Below are 13,010 nucleotides of genomic sequence, written 5' to 3' on the forward strand. Positions count from 1 at the left end.
TAAAATCGAGAACCAGCTCTCAACCAGTCGACCGATGATGTCAGGAGTACCGCAAGGATCAGTGCTGGGCCCTGCCCTCTTCAACATCTATATGGTAGACTTTCCAACCACCACCAATACAGAGTGCTACATCTACGCAGATGATGTAGCAATCACTGCCGCAGGGAAAGGCACTTGCATGAAAGCTAGACTCCAAAGACATCTCGGCCAGGTCCAACAATGGAGCAGGAAATGGAAAATGGAGTTTAATCCGGCGAACACACAGACCTTCACCAGTGGCTTCAAGACTCCGCCAGGCATACTAGAGCTTGCAGGACAGCGGCTACCCTGAAGGTCCAAGGTTACCTATCTTGCACTCATCTACGACAAGCGACTAGTATGAAACGACTAAATGACAGCCACAACATCCAAGGCAAGATACCTGCTCCAGGCCTACTATCCTCTGCTGACAGGTCAGCTCTTCCTGCGAACAAAGGTTAGAGCTTACAAACAACTAATCCGCCCGGTACTGACCTACGGATCTCTTGCATGGTCCACGGCCAGCGCCTGCCAGAAACACAAGCTGGCAGTAATCCAGAATCGGATACTGAGGATAGCAGCCAAGGCCCCGCACTTTGTCAGAAATTCCACCCTGCAAAGAGGCCTGAAAACAGATGACCTGCTGGACCATATCCGGAACTTAACATTAAAGTTCCTGGATAACACCCGGCAAAGCAAGAATCCCACAGTCCGGGTTTCTTGCAAAAAGAAATTCCCCTGTGACCGCAGACCTCTCCCTGCGGACACCGTCTAAGAAAAAGACGTGACCACATGCGATGACCAGTTCCTGCACCACATCGAGGACCATGGGCTAACTTTAAGTTAGTTTCTAGGAAGCAAGAGAGGCTGTTAGGTTTAGGTTTAGATTAGGTTTTGTTACGTTAAGGTAGATTAAGTCATACGACGTTATATCTTAGTTTACATAGAGTGTTAGATACTGTAACGATGTTAGATTTAAGGACTCGTTGGGGGGTCCCTTCTGCCACAAATGTGCCCAGGGGCACTTTTACTCTGAATGCAAAAAGCCGAGAGACATCCCGGCTAAGTGGATAAACTGCGATGGCCCCCATCCGGCAAGCTACTTCTCGTGCCCAAAAAATCCGAATTTCCTTGCCCAAAAGCAAGACATTTCTTGCAAAAATCGCCAGTTTCTAAAACAAAGCCTCTCCTACGCCGTCAAAGCTTCCGAAGCCCAGGTTCAAGTGCCCCTAAAGCCCACCGTCTCAAACCCCCCCGTTCAAGCTGCACAAAAAGCCCCCCGTAAACCCCAAAACTCGATTACACGAATCTTCTCAATAGAAACATTCCGATACTACTTGCTGGAGATTTGAACTCCAAAAACACTTCTTGGGGCTGCATAAAAACAAACCCCGAGGGGCGCAAGCTCCTCAACTACACAAGACGTACAATTCCAAATTCATGCTCCCTCAGAGCCAACACATTATGACCACAAAACCCCCGACATTATCGACATTGCTATTTCTAAAGACATATACCACATCCTTCATGTCTCAAACTGCGATTCTCTAAATTCCGACCAGAACCCTATAATCAACGAACTTGCTTTTATTATTCCAACCGGAATCTTAAATACGTAATTGGCCCTCTACAACGGCACTTAAACATTTTTCAAGAGTGGGCTGACACCTGGAAAATCAAAATTAACACACAAAAACCAAAGCCAAGAGAATCTCGAAAGAAAAACCTCCCAATAACACACTCAAACTAATGCTCAACAACACCGAAATCCCACCTTCAAAATCTCTCAAATACCTTGGCGTTACCATCGACACTAAACTTAACTTTATCGAGCACATTAACAAAATAATCACCAAAGAAAGCCAAACAGCCGGCATTCTTTACCCTCTTTTAACCCAGAAAAGTAAGCTCACTCTTAAAAACAAAACTCTGCTCTACAAACAAGTAATCAGGTCGCAAATATGCTATGCTGCCCCTATAATTAGCCAAACCTCCAAAAAAACCTTAGGTAAACTCCGGATTTTCCAAAACAAAATCCTCCGCAGACACAAGACCACCCTGGTACGTCCGTAACTTACAAATTCACGCGAACATTCAAATCGAAACCGTGCAACAATTCGTTTCAAAGCTCCACGAAAAGTTCAAAACTCGCGTCCTTAACCACCTAAACCCACTAATTAAAGACACGTTTTCCCAAACTATCCCGAACCCACGCTACTTAACCCCGACAAGTCTATTAGCAGACCCCCCTGGAATCACCCGCCCTAAGCAGGTGAATCCCGACCTCTCAAGTGCGGGACCAAGTGCTTGCCGCGCCGCACTTCTAGGACCCGTACTTCCGGCCCACGTGCTTTCGCGTTGTTGTGTTAAATTGTGTTCCCCATTTTATTTTAACACTTATTTTATTCATTCTCTCTGTTAATTGTACCGTTAATTTCGTACCACGCCGGGGACGAAATTAGGGCTCAGATAACGCCATCCGCCGACTCTGAGCGCACCCTTCCCGCAAGAAGCGAGACGCTTGAATGCAGATCACCGGCTCCGTCACCGCCGCATTCAGCGATCAGCGAGTGTCTCGGATTTGAGGCTACCCGACGACACGTCAATACATACTGCCGAAATACAATCAACTGGAGCGGATAAACAAGATGGAGACCTTGGGGGAGAAAAAAACACCGGCAGACCACAACAAAGATGATATGCTGCCATCAAAAGAACAACCGGACTTAACTGGTACCAAGTAGCACAGAACAGGGAAAACTGTATAAATATGAGAGAGGCATATATCCAAAGAATAGAGAACGGCTAGAAGAAGGTGGCTAGGTTGGAGAGAGTCGATATGCACTTCAGCAGTGTTGCAAGAATGCATTAATATGAATGGTCGACCCTTATCCAATGTACTTTTTAAAACGAATTAATAAATTTCCACGTTGGCATAATATTTGAACACAAAAAATAATCATTTACACTAAGTACTTTTTCATTATTGACCTTTCAAAAAAGACAGTTCTTATGCCGCACCCTGATTGTATAGTTGTGAAGGAAAGCAATTTCATAGAGAAAGCATATTTATAAATTGAGGCATTTTATAATGCTGCTTATCATATGTATATGCCGTTCTAAACAGTGCCAATATCATTCAAATTACTTTAAAATTCCCACTTTCTACTGCTCATCTGACTCACTCACAAATAACCAGCTCCAACACGCCCGCTCCATTATTTATACAAAAAAGTATTCAGTACAAACAATTTTTTTAACGATAGCGTTAAAACTACATCTAATTGCCAGTAAACCATGCCAATTAGTTTAACCAGTATTCCAATTTCAAATCTAGTGAGAAAAGCATAGTGCAGGGAGTTAGAGAACTATGTATTAGTAGAAACAACTTTTCCAAATGAGCATTTTTAGTTCATGTAGCTCAAACTTCCCAATTTTGAACTAAGATAAAATGTGCTTAAGATATGCGACTACGAAAAATGACTCAATAAAACTCACCTCTTCAACTACTACCTACCATTGATTGAAATTTTTTTTCTTTTCCTTCTGGATCCAACAACCAATCAGCAATTTTTGGATCTTCAACTTTGCAGTAAAAATCTACTCCACAGCATTGGGTCAAAATTTTCATTTGCTTTTTTGCATCAAATAGCCTAACTGAATTTTGTTGATTCGTAAAAATCGACTTTAAAACTTGTATAATTTTTTCGTAAAAATCCACGTTCCGTGTAGACAAAAAGTAACTTTTCGTCCCTTCCCAATAAAACGAAAAACTGTCTATTTTTGTGTTTTTAAAATATGCATAACTTGGTGGTGTTTGATATTTTTCATTCTTAATAATATTCGTCCCAATGGAAGGTTTAGTTTCCACTTTGCTCGAAGACTTTACCCAGAAAGAAAAACTTTTTCTATATGTTAACTGCTCAACAAACACCTGTAAAGAAACTGCCGACCTGCCAACATCAACAATATGAAGCTCACTTGGTGCTTTAATTGAATTAATATTATCTAAGCTCAATTGGGAGTACTTCGTGATTGTACTGGCAAACGGAGTGAGTATCTTCGAATTTTTACATTTCTTATTGGGTGTAGCTTCCAAAAACAGTTCTTCTGAACTTGAGCCTGAACTACTTCGGCCTCTTTTCCCCAAAACATTAATGTTAATGTCACTGGCACTGCTGCCTGAATAATTTGATAAAGTTATGTTATCAGATTGATCAACACTATAATTGCAGTTTTTCTGGATCGCATGGGAAATGTCAATATTTTTAATCGCTGTTTCAAAATCATCCTGACTATTAAATTCGTCTATAGTTTCAGTAAAAATCTCTTGATCATCGCTTAATTGCAATGTAAAACTACTGTCTGTAAACTGTTCCTCAGATTTCGATTTTTCTAAGCTTCCAGATGAACTGAACAAAGATGATTCGGATATATTAAGTCCTATTGGTGCTTGAGTTGAAACAATTTCTGTTTCCTTACTGGGTGTTATGCTCAAGGTTTTAAATGATGTTTCAATTCCATTGACAACTGCATCATCTTCAGTAGCTAATACAACATTCTCACTACAATCTCCAAAATATATTTCTTTGGCAGACCCAATAACGGAACCTTCCACCACATTACCATCTCCACTGCAAACTGAATTATGATTTTTGGCGTTTTCAGATAAAGAAGACTTTGAGGAGGCATCTATAATTAGTTGTCTGTTACTTGAAAGTTTTGTTTCTTTTGTGCCCTCATTGGCTCGAAGCTGAAATGTGGAGTCGTGTTTGTCCGGATTAGATTGGGAATTCCATTTGGCTTCTTTTAATCCCACTTCAATAACCAAATAATTTCGGGCATTGTTCACTAACAACTGTGCGGCTTCTCTTTCTGTTAGGCCTTCTTTGCCTGTTATCCAAACAGTTCTAAACTTATTTCTATCATTAGTGTCAGTCTTCGACTCGCCATCTCTCTCCTTAGCGCTCTCAAATGGACCAGCTCTGCATAGAATATTTTCTATATACGCTACATCACGGTTAGCTAACTCTATTACAGTCTCTACCCCTGCTTTATATAAAATTCTTGCCAGTTTTCCATTTAATGATGGAAGTCGCATTAAGTCGAGCAAATCTCGACTGACGCCAAACTGCATTCTATCCTGAAATTGTGCTAACAATATTTCAAGACTGGCCCATCCTAATTGCTTGCTAAATGCTGTCACCATACCCGCAAATGTTGACGCTGACTGTTGAAGAGACTGTAGCATGCCTCTATTGCAATTAAATTTTGCACAAACAGTTGCAAGTGGCACTTCATTGACTAGGTCTTGCAATGCTAGGGCAACAAAAAATCTCTTGTGAACCATGAGCTTTTGAAAGCCCTTTGAGCTGTTGCAGTCTATTTTACCTCTAGTAGCACTTACAATGAAAGGGTCTGAAACCCCTACAAGCTTCCCAACTCTCTTCATGGCACTTGACAGTTTATCCCAAAAATCTAAGTACATCATCCAGTCGATATTGCCCCATGTTTGGCAAGCAGAATATGGTGTAACAAGGTATATCAAATGAAGCTCTGTTTCAAGAACAAAGCATTGTCGAGCTTTCTCTAGCTCTGTGAATAAGGTGAGACCTTCATCAGGTGCAATAGAAGAAGATAAGCAGGCTTTGCCTAACGAGGTAGCTACATATTGCTCATCTGCGCCATTTGCCTTTTGCAACCTGATAAATTCATGCTTTTTCAGAAAATCAATAGTGGCATCTATTGGATTTACCGCTAATTGGTCTTGTTGATCATCAGCATTTGTAATACTCATCAATGTGCAGTTAGTAAACAGAGCAATATCATCGGGGGATAATGCGACGCCGCTAGCAATCACTTCCAGGATGGCCCTCTTTAGCTTACCCGCGCCTTCAAGGCAGCTTTCCACAGGTGATAGTTCGAACGACATCAGTTCTTTGGCAATCTTATATTCGGCCTTTTGGCAAATTAAAATACTTTCTCCTTTGCTGTCCTTACCCATCCGTCCAGCTCTGCCAATCATTTGCCGATATGTGAGCAGATTTAAGGGTCTTCCACCAAAAACGGGACTTCTAATTATTACTCGACGAGCCGGTAAATTAACTCCCGAGGACAAAGTCGATGTGGCTACCAGAACTTTAATTGCTCCGTTGCGGAAGGCACCTTCTATTATATCCCTTTCATCCATGGTTAAACCTGCATGGTGGAAGGCAATACCAAAGGATACAGTTTTTTTGAGAATCGAGTCGAGTCCTACGGGGCAAAACTTGAGTTGCTCTAGTACTTCGATTATTAAATCACCCCTTATTTGAGCCCTCAAAAGTTGACCTAATGGTGACTGGGAGTTGCCAAGTTTAGAAAAAGCTTGTGATAGCTGCTGAGCCAAATTTTCACACCAATTCTTCGTCGGGCAAAATATCAAAACGGAACAAGAGTCTTGAATAGTTTCTAGGCACAGCTGAAGAACGTGATCTGTATCAACTCCTAGCTCAGGCAAAGTATCTAATTTTCTTATGATTTTCATGTCGTTATCAAATATGTCTCCACATATACTGGCCTGCTCATATAACGGAATAGGCCTGAAAGATGTCGAGTACAACTCAGAATCTAACCATCTTGCTAGTTGCCCCAAGTTTGGGAGTGTAGCTGACATTCCAATGATTTGTATTTGAATGTTTAGATCTTTTAAGCATATATAGCGAAGTTTGGTCAAAAGTAATTCAAGCAGATATCCTCGGTTCGGGTCTCCTAACAAATGCATTTCATCCACAAATACTGAGCCAATCTCTGCCAATCTTTCCTCTTCTAAAAGTCTATTGATGAGACTATTTGCTTTCTCAATGGTGCAAATTGCAAGCTGTACGGAATTAAAACCTCCAGGCGGATTATAGGAGCCCATAAATCCTTCTGCTCTTACACCACTACTGCTGAGAATATCTTGAAAATAGTACATTTTTTCTCTTACTATTGACACAAACGGCAAAATAAAAATAACCTTTTTCTTCCTATCGAAGATGGTTTTCAGAGCTAAAATTTCAGCTATCAACGTTTTTCCGGCTGATGTTGGAGCGGAATAGATCAAGTTTGATGAACCGTGCAGCACTTTAGGATTGTTGAGACACTCGAACTGCCATTGGAACATTTTCGTTACTTTTCTCGCTTTGTACCTTTCGAGTACCGCATCTGGTAGATTCCAAGCGGATAGCTCATAAGTGGGCAATTGACTTGTTTGGGAATCTTTATTAGAATGTGGGCTACCATTTTCCAGTAGCACAGAGCTTGATTGTTTGTCTTCTAAATTTGGTTGCCCTACATTTTGAGATAGCAGTCTGTCGGGTGATTCCAGTTCTTTAGGAGGCGATAGAGAAAATGAGTCGTTATTGATTGGTTTATTAGCACTTCGATATGAATCCTTGTCTGATTCGTGTGTATTGCCCTGATCATTACTAGTGTTTGATGCTTCAGCTGATTCCTCTAAAGCCTCTAAATACATGTCGTTCTCTTGATAATCCTTGCCATAAAGCACATTTTGACTAGTTTTCTCCTCAACGACGGGATCTTGTTCTTGGAGTGGAGGTTTTTGGCTGGTTTCAATTTGATCGAAGTCAAAAGACACATTATCCAAAAAAGCAGAATCGTCAAAAGAGATTCTGTTCGATGAAAAAACAGCATTTTTATCATCACAGCTGATATTTTGAAAAGTGAAGTTATCCAAAGTATCGTTCATAGAACAATCATGTTCTAACATTGTTTTAAATTTTATGACACAGAACCGGCACAATAACAATAACAAACGTGAAGTATAAAAAAGCTAATTTCAATTCTTCTACAGCGATGCCAACTCTTATCAGGAATAAGGCATAAACGATGGTGGAGTTTTTTGTCATGCCAAATGACACTAATGCACAAAATGATAATGACAAAAAGGGGAATAATTTCAATAACGCCCATCTCTAGATTAAGCATTTCAACCCATAGAGAAAATAAAATAATTATTATTTTACCTACACTGTTTCAACTAATCAATTTTGAATGTCACCATTGTCATCTGACGTCGTTATCAAAGACAAGTACTTGTCTCTGTCGTTATGACATTATATCACGCCAAGGTTAAACTTTTATTGTTCTTTTTATATTTACTTTTTTACATTAAAAAAACTGTAAACACTAGCTAAACGTATTCAATAATTACCGAAGAAAGTGTGAAAGCACTAAAAGAAAATGCCGAATTTACTTTTGAAAGTGAAAACTAAAAATGGACATCAAGTCCTGGATAAACTTACGGAAAAGAACACAATTAAAGACTTAAAAGAATTGTTATCCTCCGTTTCAGATATTCCTGTAAATCGCCTTCAGGTTTTATCCGGATTTCCACCAAAAAGTCTGGACATTAGTAAAGACGACTTACACTTAGGTAATTGCAACATATCTAGGTTAATTTTTCTACCAATACTATAGTTGTGTTACAGATAATAGTGGATTAACAACTGGAGATACTTTAATATTGCAAGAGGCAGCTGCCAACGTGGAGCAAAAGACTGAAGCTAAAGTAGAGCCGAAACAAGTTGAAACTGCATCCAATACAAAGGAGAAATTCATTGCTCCAACTGGCATTTTAATGAAAGAAGTAGTACCTGCTGATAATTCCTGTTTATTCAGTAGTATTCATTTTGTATTGAATGGGAAGGTCGACAATTCGGGAGAATCAGCTATTTACTTGAGACGGCTAGTAGCAGAAACAATTCGCAACGATAAGCAAAGCTTTGATGAGGCTATATTAGGCAAACCCATTGAAGAATACTGTACATGGATACAGCATGAAACATCTTGGGGTGGCGCAATTGAAATTGCCATTTTAAGTAACTTTTATGGCATTGAGATTGCTGTTGTGGACACTGTTAATGCTATTATCAATAGGTTTGGAGAAGACCAAAACTATGCAGTAAGAGTTTTCCTTTTATTTGATGGAATCCACTACGATCCTCTATACTTGGAACCATTTAACGTAAGTAAATATGAATTAACAGATATCCGTTTAACTTAACAACCCAAGACAATAGTCTAATTCTACTCCTTTAAATACAATATTACTGAAGCAGAAATGCACAACTGTATATTCACCACTGTCGGTACATACTTAATGGGAAACAATAATTACAGTTTCTACATGTTGTAATAATGGAATTTAGCGAAACTTACTTTAGCCAATGTTGTTTATTTTCTAATGCTGATATTATCGTTTCTATTTCACGTTAAATTTTGTTACATAATCTCTACAATTTCAAAGTTGGTATAGTGGGCTTTGATGCTGTGAAGTTCGAATCTAAACCTAAGATATCGAATAGAGGACTAGTGATTCGCACTGTCCATTGGTCAAATTTTATCTATACTTTATTATACTAGAAAGCAGGTAGATAAACCGGCTTGCTCCCGAAATATTACCAATTTAATTCCAACTTATTATTACAATTTATATTGCCAACTTACTTAATACTAGTTTAGAATACTAGTGGTGGGAAAAGAGTAACTAATCGTTACTCGAGTACGCGTTCCGAAGTGACGAATACTGCTCTCGAGAAGAGTCAAGTCGCCAATCCTAACTTATACAGGGTGGCGATTTTCTGAATCTTTGTATGGGTAACTTTTATATTTTTAAAGCCGATTGCCTATTCTCTATCGTTTTCGAAATTTAGGTACCCGACTTAGTTCCTGAAATATCCTGAAAAGACAAGATATCAACACTTTTTTAATTATCACATATTTTGTAAACTGCTTAACTTAGAAAAAAGTTAAAATTGCCTTTGGTAAAACTTTTTGCGTTGAATCCAATAAACTAGTACTCGTTGTCATAGTCAACTTGATTTACGAGATAAAAAATAAACTTATGTTTCTTTTAATGCTAATCATGGTTGGCTGTGGGCCTTTTAAAATCCTTATTTTTTCTGAATTTAATGATATAATTGTTTGTACACAATGTCTAACATTGCTAAGTGGCAAGAACACAGACATTTTTTTTTCGCAAAAACTATGAATGCTACAATATTTTACAAAGAGCACAAAATTGTGAACAAATTATTAGTGCATCAACCAAAAAAAAATGAGTTGATTTCATCCACCAAATAAAAAGTTCTGGTAGTTTTTGTACCACGACACTCAAGAATTCACCACTTCTCCCAAACGGCTGCTCGATTGTTTCATCAAAATATGAGTCTTACATAAGAACAAATTCACACCGAGTTTCACCAAAATAAATTGAACCATTCTCCCGATATTTCAAAACAGATAATTTTTTTGAAGAATTTTGACTATAAATAGCAGAGAAGCCAGATATTTTTTGTTAATAAAAATTAGGTCAGATCGTCTTCTTTTGATGCAAACAATATCGCAATATCCTTTTGATCACGTGCTTACGGGACACCCCGTATATATATAACAATATAACATCAGTTTTATAACGTCCGCCGTCTTCTGATGCCCAATCTCCACTCGTTTCTGTTCGCCCATAAATCGTCATCCAGGCTCCTACTTATCATTCGCTGTCTATTCTTTGTCTCTAGCTCTTCCGTGGTCTTCCTCGCTTTCTTCGCCCATTTGGATTCCATTTTAGTATTTGTGTTGGTAGTCTTTTGTTCTCCATTCTCTGCACATGCCCGTACCATACCAGTTGTTTTGTTCTTATCTCGTCCTCTATCGTGCGTTCACCTACTGTTATAATTTCTCTTATTCGCTGATTTGTAACTCTTTCTCTCCTTGATCTTCCTGCTGCTCTTCTCCAATAGTCCATCTCTGTCGTGGACAGCATTTTCTCTGTTCTGTCTTTGATTGGCCAATCGTCTGAAATGTACGTAACAATACTCTTTACGATTGTGTTATATTTGAGCTTTTTCGATATACTCTGGTCCCAGAGTATTCCATTTATTAAAGTTATTGCTTTTCTTCCTTGTACATTTCCGTTTCTTATAGCTCTGTCTAGTGTTCCGTACGCTGTCATTTTTAATCCTAAGTATTTATACTCGTCACAAGACCTAATTCGCTGTCCCGTATTTAACACTAGATCTTGTTTAATTCCACCAATGCACATATACTCTATCTTTTTTATATTGACCTCCAAACTCCACTTTTGTATTCATGTATCAGCTTTCGAGTCATATATTTCGAGTCGTAATATTCCTGGGCCACCACAATTTGATCGAACTTCCGAGCGCAAATACGAGTACGAGTAGTAAACTGGTACTTACTCAGACTAATTACGTCAGAGAACTATTGTAACTGAACGCTGCAGTAAGCAATCACGGTCACGTTGCATTTCTCGTTACATTCTATTACAATAGCTAGCAATCTAATAGACTACAAGTCAAAATATCTTCTTCTTCAATTGCCTTATTTCTTTGGGACGTTGGCTATTAATTTGGTGGATCGATGACAGACCAAACCACTTTCTTACATTTTGCATCTTTACATTTCTTCTTCTTCTACCTCTTCTACCGCACACCTTACCCTGAAGGATAAGTTGCTGAAGGTGATATTTGTTGCGTCTCATCAGATGGCCAAAGTATTCCAGTTTCCGTTTCTTTATCATGAGTGTGATTTCTTGTTGTTTGTCGATTTTTCTGAGTACTTCGTTTGTGACGTGATCCTTCCAGGATATTCGGATAACACGCCGATATACCCACATTTCAAAGGCCGAGATCTGTTTTAGTTGTTCTATCGTGGTCCATGCTTCTGCCCCGTATAGCAAGACTGTGTTTCTTCGGGTAAATATGTTTTTCATTCTAACAAAAGTTGTTCTTGCCTTTCCAATCCTGGATTTGATTTCTATGGTCATGTCTCATTGACTGTGAACAATTGTCCCTAAATATGTATATTTTTCAACTTGTTCTATGGGTGTTTGGTTTAGTGTAAGTCTTCCTATTGGTATTCGTTGTTTACTAATGTACATCCACTTTGTTTTTGAGATATTTAGTTTTAGTTCGAATTCCTCGAATATATCGTTTAAATTCTGTAATAGACTGAAGATCTTTTGAAGACTATTAGCTATGATGGCAGTCTCGTTCGCGTATCTAATATTATTGATGAGTTCTCCATTAATCTTTATTCCCTCTGTGACATCATCAAGCACCTCGTCAAAGATCGCTAAATTGAAAAGTGTATGCGATAATACGCATCCTTGGCGGACTCCTTTTTTGATTTGAGTGTCTTCCGATAATACCCCTGCGATTTTTATCTTTGCAGATTGATCCCAGTATAGACTTGTTATAACTCTGATATCTTCAGATTCTAGACCTATTGTTTTAAGAAGTTCCACAAGTTTTCCGTGCTTTACGTGGTCGGAGGCTTTTGCCATACATCTCGGTTCATGTCTCTGCACCTCTGTACAAGCACCTGCAAGGAGAAAACCACCTCTCTGGTGCCAATGCCTCCTATGAAGCCAAATTGGGTCTCGGCCATCCTTGATTCACATTTTGAATATATACAGTTATGGATGACTTTGGTAAATATTTTTGTTACGATGTTAATAATTAAACTAATCAGTCTATATTGGTCACAAGTTCTTGCTCGTGGGTTCTTGGAGATAGTGGTAAATACTGAGTTGATCCATTCCTGAGGCAATTCACCGTATTCATATATGTTGTTGAACAGCGGTATCAGAATATTCATGAGTTGCGAGTCCGTCTCATTTATTAGTTTAATAATCTCAGCGTGAATGTCGTCTGTGCCTGGTGCTTTATTGTTTTTCATGGATAGAATGGCTTTTCCAATCTCTTCTTTTGTGATAGGGGGAGCTGACATTTCTTCTTTTTTTTCCGGTGAGGTTAGGGAAATGCTCTTTTATGCACTCCCAGAGCTGGTGGTCTGTCGCTCTGGGTTGTGTGGGACTCCAGCTAAGCTGTTAACTCACTAAAACCCTTTCCTCACCGCCGAGGTGGTGTTTGGCCTTGCACCGCGGTCATTTCTGCCCTATTGTGCCCTCGTATTTTACTCCCTCATTA

The 13,010-nt window shown here is 39.1% G+C and overlaps 2 protein-coding genes and 1 long non-coding RNA gene across 3 annotated transcripts in view; 2 read left to right on the forward strand and 1 right to left on the reverse strand.

Moving 5' to 3' along the window:
* The first annotated feature begins 6 nt into the window (after positions 1-6).
* LOC125505418 lies at positions 7-864 on the forward strand. Its single transcript, XR_007282155.1, has 2 exons — positions 7-452; positions 544-864. It is a non-coding gene; the product is annotated as an uncharacterized LOC125505418 (long non-coding RNA).
* A 679-nt stretch (positions 865-1,543) lies between these two features.
* Positions 1,544-7,768, reverse strand: LOC125502637 (DNA polymerase theta-like). Its single transcript, XM_048661469.1, has 2 exons — positions 4,000-7,768; positions 1,544-1,584 (listed from the first exon to the last, which is right to left on the reverse strand). Exons 1-2 carry the CDS (start codon positions 7,766-7,768, stop codon positions 1,544-1,546), a joined length of 3,810 nt encoding a protein of 1,269 aa, XP_048517426.1.
* Positions 7,769-8,083: 315 nt separating this feature from the next.
* The window catches only part of LOC109541874 (ubiquitin thioesterase OTU1), a 13,675-nt gene continuing 8,748 nt past the window's right edge, over positions 8,084-13,010 (forward strand). The window contains exons 1-2 of the mRNA XM_019910867.2: positions 8,084-8,434; positions 8,490-9,025. Coding sequence (XP_019766426.2) covers positions 8,242-8,434; positions 8,490-9,025 — 729 coding nt within the window. The 5' untranslated portion in view covers positions 8,084-8,241. The remainder of the gene's footprint in view (positions 8,435-8,489; positions 9,026-13,010) is intronic.

This window comes from Dendroctonus ponderosae, unplaced genomic scaffold (assembly GCF_020466585.1).
Source record: "Dendroctonus ponderosae isolate FM_Combo_2020 unplaced genomic scaffold, Dpon_F_20191213v2 Dpon_F_20191213_1, whole genome shotgun sequence".
NCBI classification, from domain to species: Eukaryota; Metazoa; Arthropoda; class Insecta; order Coleoptera; family Curculionidae; genus Dendroctonus; species Dendroctonus ponderosae.

Coding starts and splice junctions, on each gene's coding strand:
- LOC125502637 (XM_048661469.1), bottom strand. CDS start 7,768: ATGTTAGAACATGATTGTTCTATGAACGATACTTTGGATAACTTCACT. Junction 1,585..3,999: donor TAATTCAATTAAAGCACCAA/GTGAGCTTCATA, acceptor CGTTGATTATAG/GGTTCTGGTCGGAATTTAGA.